Source organism: Balaenoptera borealis (assembly GCF_965194805.1).
Source record: "Balaenoptera borealis genome assembly, chromosome: 5".
Classification (NCBI taxonomy): Eukaryota; Metazoa; Chordata; class Mammalia; order Artiodactyla; family Balaenopteridae; genus Balaenoptera; species Balaenoptera borealis.
Genome location: NC_138862.1, coordinates 3,173,544 through 3,191,244, shown reverse-complemented (window position 1 = coordinate 3,191,244; position 17,701 = coordinate 3,173,544). Strand labels below are relative to the sequence as shown.

Below are 17,701 nucleotides of genomic sequence, written 5' to 3'. Positions count from 1 at the left end.
GGAAGCAGCCTGGGGTCGGCGCCAGCAGGGGCGGGGGGGACACGGCAGCTCCACGCACAGCTCTCGGGGGCTGCCCCGGCTCCTGCAGGGAGCTGCTCGTGCTGACCCCCTCCCTCTATGCTCTCTCCTCGCCGTCCAGGGGCGTCAGGGGTGAGGAGGGCGCGGACGGGAAGAAGGCAGAACGAGCAGGCCTCTCTTTGCCGCAGCTCCAACGGGGGCACCGTGGCTGCAGAAACCCAAGGCGGAGGCGCGCACGGGGGCGGCCAGAGCAGCTGGAGGCCACTGACCCGGAGGGCCCTGCAGCCACTGGGCTGGGTGGCCTCAGCCCTGGGGTCCTGGGGCTCTGACCCACGTCAGGCCTACCTGCCCACGTGCTACAGAGAGGTCTCGGGGTGGACGAGAGAACCGAGAAGCCAAGGACGAGGCAGGAGAGCCCTTCAGTTCAGGCCCAGGTCTCGTTAGACACGCGGCAAAGCCCCGTGCCACGGGCTGCCACCCTGGTCATCATGACCCCAGCCCCCAGGCCAGCTCTGCAGGCCCGGGAAATGCGTGAGCAGACCCTCCCTCCCCACCAGGCCCAGCTGGGCCTCTGGAAGCTGCCAGAACCATCCACGTGTGACCAGCTGGACCCCAGCCAAACAGGGCACCAGCCCGGGAGCATCAGAGCGAAGAACCCCAAGCTCCTGAAAAGCAGCCCACACCCTCTCCCCTGCAGATCCCCTGATAGCTGAAGGCCCAGGTGACCTGACCTGGGGATGCACTGGCCAGTGCGCCATCCTGAGGACATGAGGTTGACCCACGATGGACAGAGGTAGGGAACCCTGGACATGCTCAGCTCCCTGACAGGCACCACTATTTTTTCCATTTCCAAGCAGGATTAGAGGCCTTTCTGTAAATTAGTGGTTTGAATGCAAACATGGTAAGATATAAATTTTTTCCCATTTACATGACTAGGTGCCTTCAGAATTTGAAATACACGATTCCTCTCAAGCTGGAAGAAGTTTGCATTGACAGGAAAAAAACTTTTCCAACGTAAAATGAATTTTTTCCACAGGATCCATGACTGGAGAGACGCCCTATAAACCAGAGACAAACACGAGGTTACCTTGTCGCTCCAGGGCTCCGTTGGCTCCTGCAGGCTGGGCAGGTGACAACAATGCAACTCGCGGCCGCTTCTGTATTGCCAGAGCCTCAGGGTGCGGTCCTGCACACACCAAGGACGGGTCAGCACCCAATGAGGCATCCAGGCTTCACCAGGTAGTGGGAATAACTCAGCGATGGACACTGCGCCTCTCTCCCAGCTAAAGGCTCTTTGCTTAGTAACAACTGTGCAAAGAGTCACACAAACCAATAAGTAAACATGGGTGACCCCACACAGCCAAATGGGCAAGGACACAAGACACCCTGTCACGTGCCGGAGGTCAAAGACAACACCTGCTATGCTCGGGCTGGGAGTGAACACACACACACGCACTCACATACACACGGACCCATCAATGAGCATGCATTCGCACAAGGAGAAACACATGGGGTTAATGAGCATGTGACAACTGTCCACATCACTGTTTAAGAATGCGTGAAAAGAGGACATCCGTTTTTTACCCATGAGAGTGTCAACTGGCATGGCCTTGATGTGTGCTCCAAAAATAACATAAATGCAAAAAAAGGAGGGTTTATCAGGAAAAAGACAAGGATGCCCACTTTGGCCACTTTTATTGAACACAGTAATGGCAGTCCTAGCCACAGCAATCAGACAAGAAAAAGAAAAGGAATCCAAATTGGAAAAGGAGTAAAACTGTTACTGTTTGCAGATGATGTGATTTTATATATAGAAAAGACTCCACCAAAAGACTACTAGAAATAATAAATAAGTAAAGTTGCAGGGTACACAATGTAGAAAAATCTGCTGTGCTTCTACACACTAACAACAGACTAAAAGAAAGGAAAATTAAGAAAGCAACCCCACTTACAATTTATTTAGGAATAAATTTAACCAAGGAGATGAAAGACCTATACTCAGAAAAGTATAAGACATTGTAGAAAGAAACTGAAAACACAAACAAATGGAAAGATATTCCTGCTCATGGATTAGAAGAATTAACATTGTTAAAATGTACATCATTAACCAAAACAATTGAAGACTCAGTCCAATCACTATCAAAATCCCAACAACATGTTTCAAACATAAGACAAAAAAATCCTAAAATTTGTATGAAACCACAAAAGACCCTGAATAGCCAAAGCAATCTTGAGAAAGAATAACAAAGCTAGAGTGTATCACGCTCCCTGATTTCAAACTATACTGCAAAGCTACAATAATCAAAATGGCATGGTATTGGCAGAAAAACACACACACAGATCAATGGAACAGAATTGAGAGCCCAGAAATAAACCCATGCACATATGGACAATTTACAACAAGGGAGTAAAGAACGTACAACAGAGAAAGGACAGTCTCTTCAATAAATGGTGTGGGGTAAACTGAACAGCCATATGCAAAAAAAATAAAACTGGACCACAATCTCAAACCATACACAAAAATGAACTTAAAATGGATTAAAGACCTACACGTAAGACCTGAAACCATAAGACTCCTAGAAGAAAACACAGGCAGTACGCTCTTTGATGCTGGTCTTAGCAATATCTTTCTGAATATATCTCCTCAGGCAAAGGAAATAAAAGCAAAAATAAACAAATGGAACTATTTCAATCTAAAAAGCTTCTACACAGCGAGAGAAATGATCAACAAAACAAAAGGACAACCAACCAAATGGGAGAAGATATTTCCAAATCATATATCTGATAAGTGGTTAAAAACCAAAACAGATAAGGAACTGCTACAACTCGACAACAAAAAACCTTTAAAAATGGGCAGAGGAAAAAAAAAAAAAAAAAGGGGCAGAGACTATTAATAGACATTTTTCTAAAGACATACAGATGGCCAACACGCACATGAAAAGGTGCTCAACATCACTAATCATCAGGGAAATGCAAATCAAAACCACAATGAGATATCACCTCACATCTGCCAGAATGGCTACTACCAAAAAGACAACAAATGACAAATGATGGCGAGGATGTAGAGAAAAGGGAACCCCCGTGCACTGTTGGTGGGAATGTAAACTGGTGCAGCCACTGTGGAAAACAGTATGGAGGTTCCTCAAAAAATTAAAAATAGAGCTACCATATGATCCAGCAATTCCACCCGAGAAGAAAACAAAAACACTAATTTGAAAAGATATACGCACCCTTCTGTTCGCTGCCACATTATTTGCAATAGCCAAGATCTGGAAGCAACCAAAGTGCCCATCAACAGAAGAATGTGGTACACACACACACACACAATACATTACTCAGCCATAAAAAAGAATGAAATCTCGCCATTTGCAGCAACATGGATGGACCTGGAGGATATTACGCTCAGTGAAATAAGTCAGATGGAGAAAGACAAATACCATATGATTTCACTCATACGTGGAATATAAAAAGTAAACAAACGAAACAAAAACAAACATGCAGATACAAAGAACAGAGTAGTGGTTACCAGAGGGGAAGGGGTGGGGGGAGGGCAAGATGAGTGAAGGGGGTCAACTGTACTGTATTGTGACACATGGAGACTAAACTTTTGGTGGTGAGCACACTGTAATGTATGAAGAAGTCAAGATGCAATGTCGTCCATGTGAAACTTACACGTTATAAACCAACGTTACCTCGGTAATATAAAAAAGAGGAGAGGGTCATATTAAGAAACGTTCGTTACAACACTCATTAGGACAGCAGGAAATAGAACCACACGTCTAAGGAGAAGGACCAGACAGTGAGTGAAACGGAGCAGGGTCCACGCCAGCATCCGCCTCAGAAAAACCCCTCCTGTGAGTGGGATCCCTTTACTAAAACCAGACATGCACAGGCCACGGCCACCTGCAGAGCAAATACGAAGTCCAATGAGAAGAACCTCTGTGTGATTTAAATGACCAAGAGAGAAAGAGGAAAATTAACTTCCCCCGAATGGTTAAGGCAGGAATCTCCGGATGCTGGGATGTGAGTATGAATGTCTTGCCGTGACTATGGCTGATAAACAGGGAGACAAACGCACGTCTACAGGTGTCCCCACTCGCCCCTAGTCCCCCCAGGCGACAAGGGGTGTTTTAGAGCAGAGCCCTCCAGGACAAAGACAATCACGGGTAGATGCAGACAGAACCCAGCTGCTGGGGACAGACGATGTGAACAAGAGGTCTTGGTCTCGGGGATGCTGGGACACATGTAGAGAAGAGACACGGGGCCCCTCCCCACAAAGGGTGAAGACGGGAAACCGAACCCCACCCCCATGAGAAAAGGAGGACTGACTGACCCAGGAGGGCTCCCACAAGGGTGCAGCCGGGTGCCCGAGTCTGACACCCGGGCTCGCAAACCCAGCCCCAATGCCATAAGCGGACAGACGGACCACCAGACATCGAGGAAAACCTCCAGCTGGAAAGGCGGGCGACACACAGGGAGGAAAGGAAACACACACAGGAAAATCCCTTAAAAAAAAGCACACGTCACACCACCTCAAGGAGATCCAAAGTCTGCATTAGGATGCAAGAATGGGGGCTATGAAGAAAGAACATTCCAAGGACGAGAAAGAGCCTTGAAAAGTAGAAATCACGGCAGAAATTAACATTCCCACAGAAGGCTGGAAAATAAAGTTGAGAAAATCTCCCCCAAAGCAGAACAGGGAGCAGGAACATGAGAGAAAAAATACGAAAGGAAAGAATCAGGAGTCAGACAGCGGGTCAAACATCCAACTGCACAAATCCCAGGAAGAGCGAGGTGGGGACGGCTCCAGGGGGGAACCTAAGAAAACGCCCAGGTCTGTGGACCTGAAGACTCAGAATGGAAAGAGCCACTGACTGTGCAGCTAATTTCAGGGCCCCCATGACACCCCCGCCCTGCTCCATCATTCTTCAGAGCACGGGGTGAGAAGGCCCCCAAAAAACGGCCAGAGAGAAGGGCGATCAGACCCCACATAAAGGACTCAGACTTCTCAAAAGAAAAAGCGGGCAGAAAACCAAGCAAACTAAAAACCAGAGAAAAGCCTGGAGCAACGGCTTGACAATCTGCAGGGAAACATCTGACTGAGCATCGTACACCTGCCTGATAACCGAGTGCTGGGGGCGGGCGAAGGGCACCTCCCGAAAGGCAGGCTCCTAACCACCCTCCCTGCACCTTCAGAAAGCCGCCCCATGATGTGTGCCCCAAACAAGGTCGGGGGCACCTTCAGGAGACAAAGAGCCCACCAGCGAAGAGGGAGGGGATGCAGGCAGGAAAACTGCTGCTTCCCATGCAGATGGCAGCAGCTGACAGGAGGAAACTGCTCATGCTTGTTTCTTGATGACTCGTGTCGTTTGGAAACACGGGCCATCAAGAGGACGCAGCTGAAGGCTCCCAGGGCCTGCCTTGGAGGCCACGGGGGGTGGAGTGCTGGTTTCCACTCTAAGCCTTACAGCAGCGTCTGACTCCTTAAATAAACATACAATCCGCACTTCACAGCGTGCAGGGCACGTAGCACACCACGGCCCGGCCGGGTGGCCCGTGAGGAGGTAGGACGGCAATGGGATGGGGCACCCAGCACGGCCAGCGCCAGCCCTACTGCATTTCTGTAAAAAGGAGTAGAAGCAAAACGCTGGACTTGACAAAGCTAAGTGGTAAGACCAAAGGTGGTCACTACGCTTTTCTGTATGGCTGAGTATTTTTTTTTTATTGTAAAAGAGGCTTACAGCAGAATTCACAGAAACTGGCTATCTCTGGGAACTCCAGCACGTTTATTTTCTCCTCTTTACTTTCACAAGTCACTTTCAAGAACAGGACAAGAGAACGGAAAAGTAAAAACCTGTGAGAAACCACACTTGGTGAAGGAAATGGGACGTGGCCACCGCCTGGAAGGCCTGCCCGTCAGGAGTCCATGAGGCCCCCAGCCCACCCCAGGCCCCTGACTTGCATAAAAAGCTAAAGGGTGGAAAGACAAAGATGAAGGGCTGTGGGCAGAGCTTCTGAAAAGAAAAGAAGAATCAGAGCCATTTAGGAACTCGAAACCTGCACTTCAGCAAGAGTGCTGCTTGATGGTCCTTCTAAAGAGTATTCCTTAGAGGAAGGTGCCACTAATCACTCAGCTGTTAAGGCTGCCGGCTCCTGGACAGAGCTGCTGTACTTACTGATCAAACTTCCACCAAGGCCAAGTGCCTGGCCCCTCTCCACGCACTCACACAGGGGCGGGTCAGGGAGAAGGGCTGAGAGCAGCAGCGATGGGGAGGGGGGGAACCAGGTCCCTCTGGGATTCGGAAAGGGCCGTCTACCAACCGTTTTAATGAGGTCACAGTGCTGTAAGGACCCCTCAGACCGGAGTCCCTGCACACCGGTTCCGGCTCAGCGCCCGCACACGCACTCACACGCACAGCCCTGGAGCAGGGAGCGGGCCGGCCAGCTCTACCCTGCGGCCCACAAGCACCACCTAGTGGACGGCCACCCAGGAAAGGCACGTGCTGACCTCCCGACCACACTGGGAACAAAAGACAGGCTGCTGGCTGACAGGCCCTCCCCCAAGCGAGGCTCCAGGCTGCATCCCCACCAAGGGGAGCGGGGCGCGCGTGGGGAGTGCAGCACTTACCCCGGAGGAGGACAAGAGCAGCTCGGGGTGGTCGGGCACCACGAAGATGCGACTCACAAACCTACAGGTGGAGAGAAGCAGAGGTGAGCCGGGCTGCTGTGACTCTGCCCCGCCCGTATCACCTCGACCCTGACCCCAAGAGCAGCCGAGAGGAGCAGCGTGACTGCGTGGGGAGCACGCCCTGTCACTCGGGCCCAGAGGCACCCCCCGGCCGCGCCTGCCAGGAAGGCCCCAGCGGGTCTGCCCTGCTCGGGAGCTGCCCCAGCGCGCACGGGGTCTGTGACAGCAGGGTGGCCTGCGAGCAGGGCGGGGTGGAAGGGGAGCGGCACCACTGACCGCAGCCAGAGCCACACCCATCGAGCCTCACCCGAGCAAGCCAGCTCCCCCCAGAAAGCAGCCTCGGGGCTGCAGGCGCGCACCCGCATCTCTAACGCGCTCACTAGCTCACGGGCGCCTGGGGACCCCTGGGGAGGTGGGGACCCCTGGGAGGGGGGCCCCCGTGGCTCCCTCGCCTCCACCGGTTCCCATCCCAGCCGCCTGGAGCTTCACCCCGGCCTGGGCCCCGTCCTGGCTGCAGCCACCCTCCCTCCCCAGGACAGCCTTCCCCGAAGGCCCTCAAAAAGGAACAAGTACACGCTGCAGGGGGAATGCAGCCGGTGTCCCCCGCAATGGCACGTCCACGACAGCGGGTACGAGCCACCTCGATGTCTCTACAGGAAAGGAGTGGAAACCACAGTTTCCAGGGCCTTCACCAAGACTCTTAAAGAGCAATGATTGGTCATTTATTCGCCGAAATATCCACTGAGCACCTCGTGCCAGGCGCTGTGCTGAGGGCTGCAGACAGCAGTGAGCAAACCTGACAAAGACGTGCCCCAAGTCTAGGACTCGGGGGGAGACAGGCCATAGGAGACCCTGGGTGTCAGCGGAGGCTCAGAACGGCCCGTCCAACAGAAACACGGCCCCAGCCACGATGTGAGCCACGAAGGGCATTTTACATTTGCTGATAACCGCGATAAAAAGGTAAATAGACTCAGATGAGACTAATTTTAATACTATGTTTTGACTTAACTCAATATACCCAAAATGTCACCATCTCAACCTGCAATCAATATAACAAATAATGAGCTATTTTTACATTGTTTTTTCACACTGTCTGGAATCAGGTGTTTTACACTAACTACTGGCACATCTCACTTGAGACCTGGTGGCTCATGGCTCTGAACTGGCCGCACAGGCTGAGAAGCCCAGCTGGGAGGGGCTGGGGGGGGGGGTGCTTCCTGAGAGGGCAGGTGGCATCGGGCAGAAAGCTGAGTGAAGGAGGGCGCTGAGCCGCATGGGCAAGAGCTTGCCCGGTGGAGAGAACGGCAGATGCAAAGGCCCCGAGGCACAGTGTGCCCAGTGGGGTGGGGAGCAGCAAAGACCCCCGAGAGACGGCAACGGGGCGGGGCCTGGCAAGTCACAGGAACCCTGCTCGCAGGATTACTAGACAACTGAATAAAAGCTAAAACAACACTATCATGACGTACAAACCCAGCAACCATCGACCTTTAAGGTCAACGTTTACATTCCATTCAAAAACCAGGAAACAGGAGCAACATCAGAATTGAATTAAATTCCTCCAATTCTTCCCCTGCCTCAAATAACGTAGTTTAAAACACTTCAGCCAGTTAAACTAAGTGCTTTTCCTTCCTGAAAACTGTAATCAGCCTTTTGCCTCAGGAGAGCAACATTCTTCAGAAACGCCACCCTCACATAACGTCAAACTTCACTTACTAAATGAGCGCTCACCTGCCAGAAGACAGATCGCAGAGCAACGCCACCCGCCTGGACGACTTAAATTACTGAAGCACGTTCCTTGTCCCCCGACACACACCCCACTGACCTCTGACTACTGCCAGGCGCTGATGGGCATCTACGCTGGCCTGCGGTGACCAGGAACTGGGGACTGAGACCTCGGTGCCACCAAGAAAACCTCTGGGAAATAGATTCTGAATAGGGAAGGAGGTTCTGAAGGTTCTGAAGCCCTGGGATCAGGGGGTGAGCTAGACCGGGGCCTCATGAGGAAGCAAACCGATGCAGGCCAGGCCACCCAGGCTGGTCCCCTCCTCCCAGGAGGCACCTCTCGCTTCGCGACCAGCTTCCCCAGCTGAAGGGTCCGCCTGCATTTCAAACCTGAGCCTCGCTCTGTGGAGGGTGAGGGACTCACTGGGTGCGGGGATGGGGGACACTCACTCGGTGGGGGGACGGGGACAGGGGACACGGTGCGGGGACAGGGGACACTCACTAGGTGGGGGGATGGGGACGGGGGACACTCACTAGTTGGGGCGACGGGGACAGGGGACACGGTGCGGGGACGGGGACACTCACTAGGTGGGGGGATGGGGACGGGGGACACTCACTAGTTGGGGCGACGGGGACAGGGGACACGGTGCGGGGACAGGGACACTCACTCGGTGTGGGGACGGGGGACACTCACTCGGTGCGGGGACGGGGACGGGGGACACTCACTCGGTGTGCCCAAGGCAGAAGGACTCGATGTTGTGTGGAGCCGCGGCCCAGCTCACTCGGATTTTCTCGTCCCGGTCGGCAGTGAGGACATAGCAGTCGTCGGGACTCACAGCCTGTGCACGAGGGTTAGAAAGGGCTGGTCAGCACGGCCGGCTCCCCCCGCCACCCCAGGCCTCAGCTCAGGTGTCCCCCGAGGGCCACAGCTGCCCCACACCTCCTGCTCCCGCCCCAGCCCGGCCACGCCCACTCCCGTCTCCGGCACCTGGTCACCTTCCTCTCCTTCCTGTCACATGTCCCCATGTCCAGCCCGCCACTGAGTCCTGGTGATCTGTCCTTCACGACCCCCCCGGTTCCTGTGTGCCCCTGCAGGGTCCCACCCCGCCCGCCGCCCGTGGCCGCAGCCCGGCCCTCGTGGGCCTCTCGGGGCCTCTGGGGGGGCAGCTCCTGGCTCGGGGGCTCGGAGGACGCCTGCTCTTTCCACACCCCTCCCCCTCGTCTCCCCGACCTGGGCCTCCCCCACATCTAGACCACCCAGCTGCCCCTAACTTGACCGTCCTCCTTCAGCCTGCTGCCAGCTTCACCTCTGAAATTGGGGCCCTGCCCACAGCGGAGCCCAAACCCGCCCCCCTGGCACACAGGCCGCCCCCTCCTCGTCCCGAGCCGGACTGTAGCCAATGAAGCACGTCGCCCACGTACCACATCCAGCAGCATCGACAGGTGTCCCAGTTCAAGCTTGCCGCTCCCGTGCGGCTCCAGCACCGAAAAGGAATAAACGTCCCCAGACTTGTCTGCTACCAGAACCTTCTCCTCAGAGGCCGTGAAGGTCAGGGCTGTGCACCTCCTCACCACAGACCTACAAGGCCAGAGACGCCCACGGTCGGCCTATACGGTCGGCGCCAGGGCCGCCCGCTGACCTGCAAGGCTCCCGCCACGTGACAGTTACCGAAGACGGTGCCAAAAACATAAAGGATGGAAACAGAGCCAATGCCTCAGACAAAATCTACTTTCGCGATATTTTTTCTTTTAAAAATGTGCTAATGGCAGAATCTGGGTGGCGGGTACCTACGTGTCCAACGTGAGACCCGCTCAGCTTGACAGTGTGTTTGAAGGCTGTCGTGATAGAGTGCTGGGGGCGGGGCTCCCTGGCCTCCCTGTGCGTCGGGGGGACGACAGCAGCCAGCTTCCTAGAGGCCAACGCGCTCTGGGCCACGACCGCAGCTGCGGGGGGCCCTCCTGCCCCCGCGGCTTCCCGTCCAGGACCCCGCCCTCCGCACCGCCCACCCACTGCCGGCTCCGCCGGCTCGCCAGGACCCTGCGCGCGCTGCTCGTGCGCACACGGGAGGGCCGGCCCCCTCCGCTGGGGGCACATCACAAATCCACATGCTTGATCCGGAGCCACAAGAGCTGGCACGTCTGCGAGCTGGCTCAGTAATGACGTCAGCCACGAGGAGCAAAACCTCAAGCTGTGGTGACACAGGCCCCATCGCCGGCCTGCTCGCCCCGGGTCGGGGTCATGCCATTCCCTCCTGTCGCCGTTTTTCATTTTGTTTCTACTGGGACGTCTTCCAGGTAGCAAAATAGGCTCTCCACGACAAGGTACCCGTATTTTTCATTCTACGTTAGAGACAAGCCGTAACGCTGCTTTACACACAAATGCCTTCCGTTTATCTACACGCATGGCCTCTTCACAGAAGGGCCGGTCTCAGCTTTGCTGTCACCTGAGGGCTGGAAGGGGACCCACTGTCCCCGTAAAGAGCTAACGTCCGTGCAGATGACACCCAGCTCACAGCAGCCGGGACTCCAAACTTCCGCCTGAAACGGAAACTGAACGTTACGCCCCCCGCCCCCCACATAGGGCCCATCAGAGCCCTGCCCGCCTCTCGGGAGGGAGGGAGGGACGAGAGGACAGAGAAGCTAGCGCGAGCCCCTGCTGGGTTCCAGGCGCCGCCACGGGGCTCGGCAGCTGCTGCACCGCCCCCACGCCTCGGTCCGGTGCCGCCCGGCAAGGAGGCGTGATGCCATGAACGTGGGGAAACAACAAGGAAAGGGAGCCAGACCCCAGGGCGAGACTGATGAGAACTCGCAGCGCGCCCGTCACTTAAACAAACGGCCTGTGCGGCACCAGCACCACAGCCGCACAGCCTAGCGGGCCGACTGAGCACCTGCACGGAGCGCAGCCACAGCCTGGGGGGCGGAGGGGGAGGCACAACCCGTGGCCACGGCCTGGGGGGAGGAGGGGGAGGCACGGCCTCCTAGGGCGCACTGGCCTAGGACAGTCCTCGGGAAGCAACAGGCTTGCATCCCAATGAGCTCGCCCACCCCAGGAGGAAGTGAGCCCTCCAGAGCCGGCCCCCTCCCCACTGCAGCCCCCGCTTCCCACTCTGCATCTCGCCCCTTTGTCCTCTGCCAGCTGGGGGCTTCCAGCTTCTCAGGCTAAACCCGTCCTGGCAACGATTCCAGGATGTGGCTCAGCTGTGCAGTACGGGTGTAGGAATTGGGACCCGTGGGCATCAGGACACAGGTGGCAGCAGGCCATCGGACAGGACCATCGGTGGCTGGCCATGCCGCCCCAGCAGAACGAGCCCCGGGGGCACCAACCTTCGGCCTCTGCGGGGTCTGGGGCCTCAGCGCTTTCCCTTGCTCCACGGAGGCACTGGGTTCAAGGTCCAGGCCCATCTCCTCAGGCCCCCCCAGGGTGGGTGTGGCCCCCTCCTCCGTGCCAGGGGCAGAGGAAGGGGCCGCTAGAGCGAGCTCTGAGCCGTGAGCAGGTCCCACAGCCGCTCGGGGCCCCGGCCGGTCAAATGTGGATGAACTGGACGTCAGATGTACCAAGGGTGGGTGCTGTTCTGAGGGGGCCCATCGGATCCCAAAGGGGTCTGTGCCCCAAAGGTGAAGAGCTGCCGCACCCCCTCCAGGGTGACGTCCACTAGACCAGCATGGGGGGAACCGCCCACTGCATGTCGTCGCCCTGGCGACTTCAACTCACCCTGCTCTCCTGCAAAAGCGTAATCAGAGAGGGAAGGCGCTGAGCTCAGGGTAAACGCACAGGAAAAGGCAACGGGAGACACACGACCCCTGCCCTGAGCTCGCCCCGGCCCAGCCCCTTGGCACCATTATCCGAAGGCTGCAACATGAGGGAGGCCCTGGAGTTGTAATCTGGTTCCTTAACTTCATCCAATCACATCGTGCCTTCCACACCACCTAATGCAAGCATTTCCTACACAAAGTTATTCTGTGGATATCAACTTAAAAGCCAAGAGAACGTACGACTAAAGGGAAAACGCCCAGCACCAAGACCGCTAAGGTCTACGGCCCCGGGTGTTATTGGGTCTCACGTGGAAAGAAGCCCCGACACACGACCTTCCAGAGACAAAACAACACGGCACCTTCCCTTCAGTGCACACCCACAGGCCTCAGGGTGGAGGGACCCAGGCACGGTCACGGGGACCAGGCATCTGAACACGTGCCCTGCCCCGCACCCGAGGAGGCCTCACCTAAACTCTCGCACTAAGAAGCCCGACGTCACGCAGACCCCCTGCTCCCTCCTCAGACCCTGCACGAGGCAGGACCCTTCTAGAACAGCCAGAGCCCCCCAGAGCCCTGGGCGCTTGCCGTGCCACCCCGGCAGAAGGGCAGGACCTCCGGAACCAGGACCCAGGAGTGCGGCAGGCTGCGTGGACACCCCCATGCCCACGTCCAGAGTGAAATCCCTACCCACCCGCGGAACGCACACAGAAGTGGCAGTTCACCCGCGTGTCTGCCTCCTAGCAAGTCCAGAGCTGCCACCTACAGAGCAAGAGCAAGCTGGCTGCCAACTCTCCCCACCACCAGCAGGCCCTGCGCCCGCACCCACGCGTCACAGAAGTGGTCAGTGGGCCTGCGAGGGACCCAGGGGTCAAGAGCCCTAACAGTGGGCACACCCCCTCGGTGAAGAATCACCCTCATCCAAAGAGAGGTCAGGCCCGTGGCCTCACGGCCTGGGAGGAGGTGATCTCGAGGAGGACAAAACAGGTCTCCAGGGGCAGAAACAGATCCCGCGAGGAAACTGTCGCAGGCGGAAGGCAGGTGCCGGGGAGGCAAACGCCGAGTTGGAGGGCCACGCGGTGTCTCTTGCTAGGGATCTCTGGATGATGAGATTCAGGGTGATCTGTTTTTGTTCCCACTTTGGCCTTTTCTGAGGTTCCCAAATTTTTACATGAACCAAAAAAATTCAAGGGGGAGAATGGAAAAAATTGCTGTGGTAGGAAAGCACACTGCTCCAGGGACCAGACAGGACACCTGCGAACCTGCCCTCAGCTGCCCTCCCGCAGACCCCACAGGGGCAGGTCTGCACACAAGCACGCCCGTGGCAGCTCTGGACGGCGGCCTGGGGGAGCCTGTCGGCCAAGGCTCACCCGAAGTGTCTCGCTCAGCACGCGACGCTATACGGACGGCCAGGTGACAGGACAGCCGCAGTGGATGGACGCGTTTAACACAAATGGGAAAAACCCACGTTCCCCAACCACCCCGCAGGAAAGCACAGGGCGTGAGAAGACAGCTCACAAGATACAAGCAGTTCTTCAGGGTGAGGCTGCTCTCCTCGCTCCTAACAAGGCGAGCACGCAAGGTCCCACTTTTCTTCTCACACGGCCCCAAGTCCAAGGTTAGACGCTACTCAGTGCTGGGGTGTGAGGCGCTGCTCCTGCACTCGGGGGGGTAAAGGGAAAAGCCCTTGGGAAGGCCATTTGTGATAAGCGACATAATTTACAAATACACATCTTCAGACTTGGCGACTCAGTTTTGGCAACTTTTACAGATAAATGAGAAAAATTACGTCTGTATATGATAATTCACTGAAGCACTTTTTGGAAGAGCAGAACAAGTGAAAGGCAGGTAAGACATGTCCATGAAGAGGGAGGCCAAGAAAACGACGGGACTGCATGCAGTTGCTGCTCTTCACGAAGTACTGCCCAGCACAGACGTCTCTGCCATCGGCTCCATCGGGTGTACCTCCAACACGCCCTTCAGTCCTGAAGACCCCGAGTCTCCTCTGACCCAGGCCGGATCCCCTGGGTCCTCTGATCATTGCCCGGGTCCCCTCGTCAACCTGGGGGTCAGACGCAGATTTACGGATGTCCTTGGAGGGCGATCAGAGCTCTGAAACATCACGCTGCAGGCAGAATCAGTCTGCATGTCCTCAAGGTACACCGGTGGGCGTACCAGCAGCACGGCCAAACAGCCGTTACTTTAGCAGAAGAATTACTGCCAGATTCCTTTAGATCGTTTGATTTTCATCTTTTGGGGCAAAGCCCCCTTTGAGAATCTGGTGTAAGGTATGGAGACTCCACAGACAAAAGTCAGCAGTCAGGGGCTTCCCTGGTGGTGCAGTGGTTGAGAATCTGCCTGCCAATGCAGGGGACACGGGTTCGAGCCCTGGTCTGGGAGGATACCACATGCCGCGGAGCAACTAGGCCCATGAGCCACAATTACTGAGCCTGCGTGTCTGGAGCCTGTGCTCCACAACAAGAGAGGCCGCAATAGTGAGAAGCCCGCGCACCGCGATGAAGAGTGACCCCCGCTTGCCACAACTAGAGAAAGCCCTCGCACAGAAATGAAGACCCAACACAGCCATAAATAAATAAATAAATACTTTTAAAAAAACTATTAAAAAAAAAAAGTCAGCAGTCAGGGTCAAGAAAGGAGATTAACTACTGTTACCGGCTGAACTGTTTCCCCCCCCCAGATTCATGCTGGAATCTAAACCCCCCCCCAGACTTCAGAATGTGGCTGTATTTGGAAAGACAGCCTTTAGAGAGGTGATTCAGGTGCAATGTGGCTGCTCAGGTGGACCCCAATCCAGCGTGATGGGCATCCTTACAAGAGGAAAACAGCACACAGAGGGATGACCGTGTGAAGGGACAGCAAGAGGGTGGCCATCTACAGGCCACGCCCAGGAGAAGCCAATCCTGCTGACGCCTTGATCTTGGACCTCAGCCCCCAGAACTGTGAGGACTAAATACCTGCTGTTTAAGCTGTGGTGTTCGTCACGGCAGCCCTGGTGGCCTCATCAGCTACCATCACCTGCCATCACTGTCGCGGGCCTGCCCTCCCCGCTCCCTACAGGCTGTGGAAGCAAAACCAAGGCTACCTGCAAGGATCCCTGTGGGGGAGCTCAGGGTCAGAAACCCCAACGTTCCCGGCGATGTTCAACCCTGAACCCCGAAAATACATGACATCGTCTGTGCTCTAAGTGACCCGCTAATGTTCCGGCTATGCTGGCAGGAGGACGCTGCCTCACAGGCCTCTCCGGTTGAGGGTGATGTGAATCCACATCGGCAGGAAGGAGCAGCTCATCATCAATTATCCTGTGGCTATACGGCAACACACATTTAAGAGTCATTTTGGGGCTGGAAACTAATTGACTGTGGGCGATAGCTGGAGGGCATGGGTGCAGGGAGATTCCCTGTACATCCTTTTAATTTTCTGTTTTAAGCTTTTAAAACATGAGCACCTATTGCCCATCTAATACACAAAAACATGTATAAGGTAAAAACGAAGTAATGTTACTGGACTTTATTTTTAACCTGACTGGAATCGAGGGCAGAGTGGGTACTCCTTGCTTTTGATGCCACCTGGAATCTGGCTTTTTATCCTTCTCTTAGCAAATAGGATGAGATAAAAATCTTAGAAGTGTAGCTGTCCCAATACAGGTGTGAGTCGGCTACAACAGGAAATTCCTTGACCTTGGCCCTTCAGTAGTTAGAACATTATAACCGCACACGTTTATCTCTGATTATGAGAGGGCAGTTAAACCCTGCAGCCGCAGGGAGGCGAGGAGGAGGGGAAGGGCCGGCTCTGCTCCAGGTGGGTGTTTCCATCAGTGTCAAAGAACAATCAAAATAAAGCCAGCCTGCACCCTCCGAAGGAAACAGAGAAGGTGCAAGTTAAGAGCATATCAAAGCCAAAGGACATTTATATCTGCCCCCAGCCGACTGTCAGCATCACCCACCTCCTCTCCAAAGACGAGGAAGCTCTCGGGAAGCGAGCGCTCAGAAAACCGCAGTGCCCCCTCCCTTCGAGGAAATGATGGAGAGAGATGCAGGAGAAGAATAAAAAGTCGTAAGAGCATGCACAGGACTTGGCTGGGTAAGAGGAAACACCTAGGCCCAGTGACAGCTATGTTCTTGCTGAGTTACTGACATCATCTCCCATCAATGCCGAGCCCCCAGCCCTTGAGATACTCAAGTAAGTGTACCGACTTAAAAACTCACCAAGTTAAAACCGTGGCCCAGGTGCCTTAACTTACACGAAGCCCCCGACACACTCTCAGGGGGCATGCTGGCGTTCTCTATTTCTGCCACCACAAGACTGGAGGAAAACTGTTTGGAAAGCACGATGGCACAATGGCCAGGGGCACAGACTCTGTAGCCAGTGACCAGGACAGGGCCCAGCTGAGCTGAGTAACTGGAACTGCTTCAAAGTTTCCTGAGCAGCGGTGTGGGTGAGAACACCGCCCCGCCCCACTCACGGGCCTGTTATGAGAATTAAATCAGTTAACACAAGTACAGCACTCGAAACAGCTCCTGGCACAGAACTGGTGCTCTGTGTTAGCTTCTTACACTATCGCTACTGTCACTATTGTTATTGGCATGCAAGTGTAAGCCGTGCGTTCAACATCGTAACGATTCAATGTTAGCATTTCATACCTGACACTCAGACATTGCCATGGTTTTGTACGGAAAAGAATCAGACGCTTACTGTCATCAGTTAAAGCAAAATAGCTGCCAGACTTGGAGAAGGTGGACGCCAGAATCGTGTCACTCCCCTTATCCACGGGCTGTCCGTCCTCCCTGAGAAAGAGAGGGGACAGGTCAGGCCTTACCTCAGCAAGTGAGACTGCGCCCTCCAGGCCAGCCCTGTGCGTTTATAACGTGATCGGACGCAGAAAATGTGATGAGGTTCACGTAGCCAGAATAGAAAACATATTAAGGGGACATGGGGAGGTTAGAGACCACTCTAATGTTTAAGGAGTAAAGCTAATTAAACAGAAAAGTCTCTCAGCATACACACCAGAATCCCAAGGGCTGAGCTGCAAAGACCCTCAGAGGCCCACTCCCTCAAGGACATGAACTCATCTACAGCTAGAGGCAGGGATCAAATCATATTAAGAAAAATAAAGTGGGCCCCAAGCCCGATTCTTCTAAAGAAAACCACCATACAGAATGACCATACTCTGAAAACAAACCTATGGTTACCAGGGGGGAAAGGTGGAGAGGGATAAATTGGGAGATTGGGATTGACATATACACACTACTATACATAAAACAGATAACTAATAAGGACCTACTGTATAAGACAGGGAACTCTACTCAATACTCTGTAATGACCTATATGGGAAAAGAATCTAAAAAAGAGTGGATGTATATATAGATGTATAGCTGATTCACTTTGCTGTACACCTGAAACTAACACAACACTGTAAATCAACTATACCTCAATAAAAATTTTTTTAAAAACCATACTCTACTTTTATCTTTCAGTTAGCTAAAATTAATTTCATATACATGC

At 54.6% G+C, this 17,701-nt stretch overlaps 1 protein-coding gene across 10 annotated transcripts in view; it reads right to left on the bottom strand.

The window, feature by feature from the left end:
• The window catches only part of WDR4 (WDR4 tRNA N7-guanosine methyltransferase non-catalytic subunit), a 30,349-nt gene that overhangs the window by 9,336 nt on the left and 3,312 nt on the right, over window positions 1-17,701 (bottom strand). For 5 of the 10 annotated variants that reach the window (XM_082392871.1, XM_082392870.1, XM_082392875.1 and 2 more), the window contains exons 3-7: window positions 16,840-16,983; window positions 9,851-10,007; window positions 9,155-9,267; window positions 6,647-6,707; window positions 1,106-1,204 (exon numbers count right to left, since the gene is read on the bottom strand). In XM_082392871.1, coding sequence (XP_082248997.1) covers window positions 1,106-1,204; window positions 6,647-6,707; window positions 9,155-9,267; window positions 9,851-10,007; window positions 16,840-16,983 — 574 coding nt within the window. The remainder of the gene's footprint in view (window positions 1-1,105; window positions 1,205-6,646; window positions 6,708-9,154; window positions 9,268-9,850; window positions 10,008-16,839; window positions 16,984-17,701) is intronic. The other 5 variants (XM_082392872.1, XM_082392878.1, XM_082392876.1 and 2 more) reach the window with 2 other exon arrangements.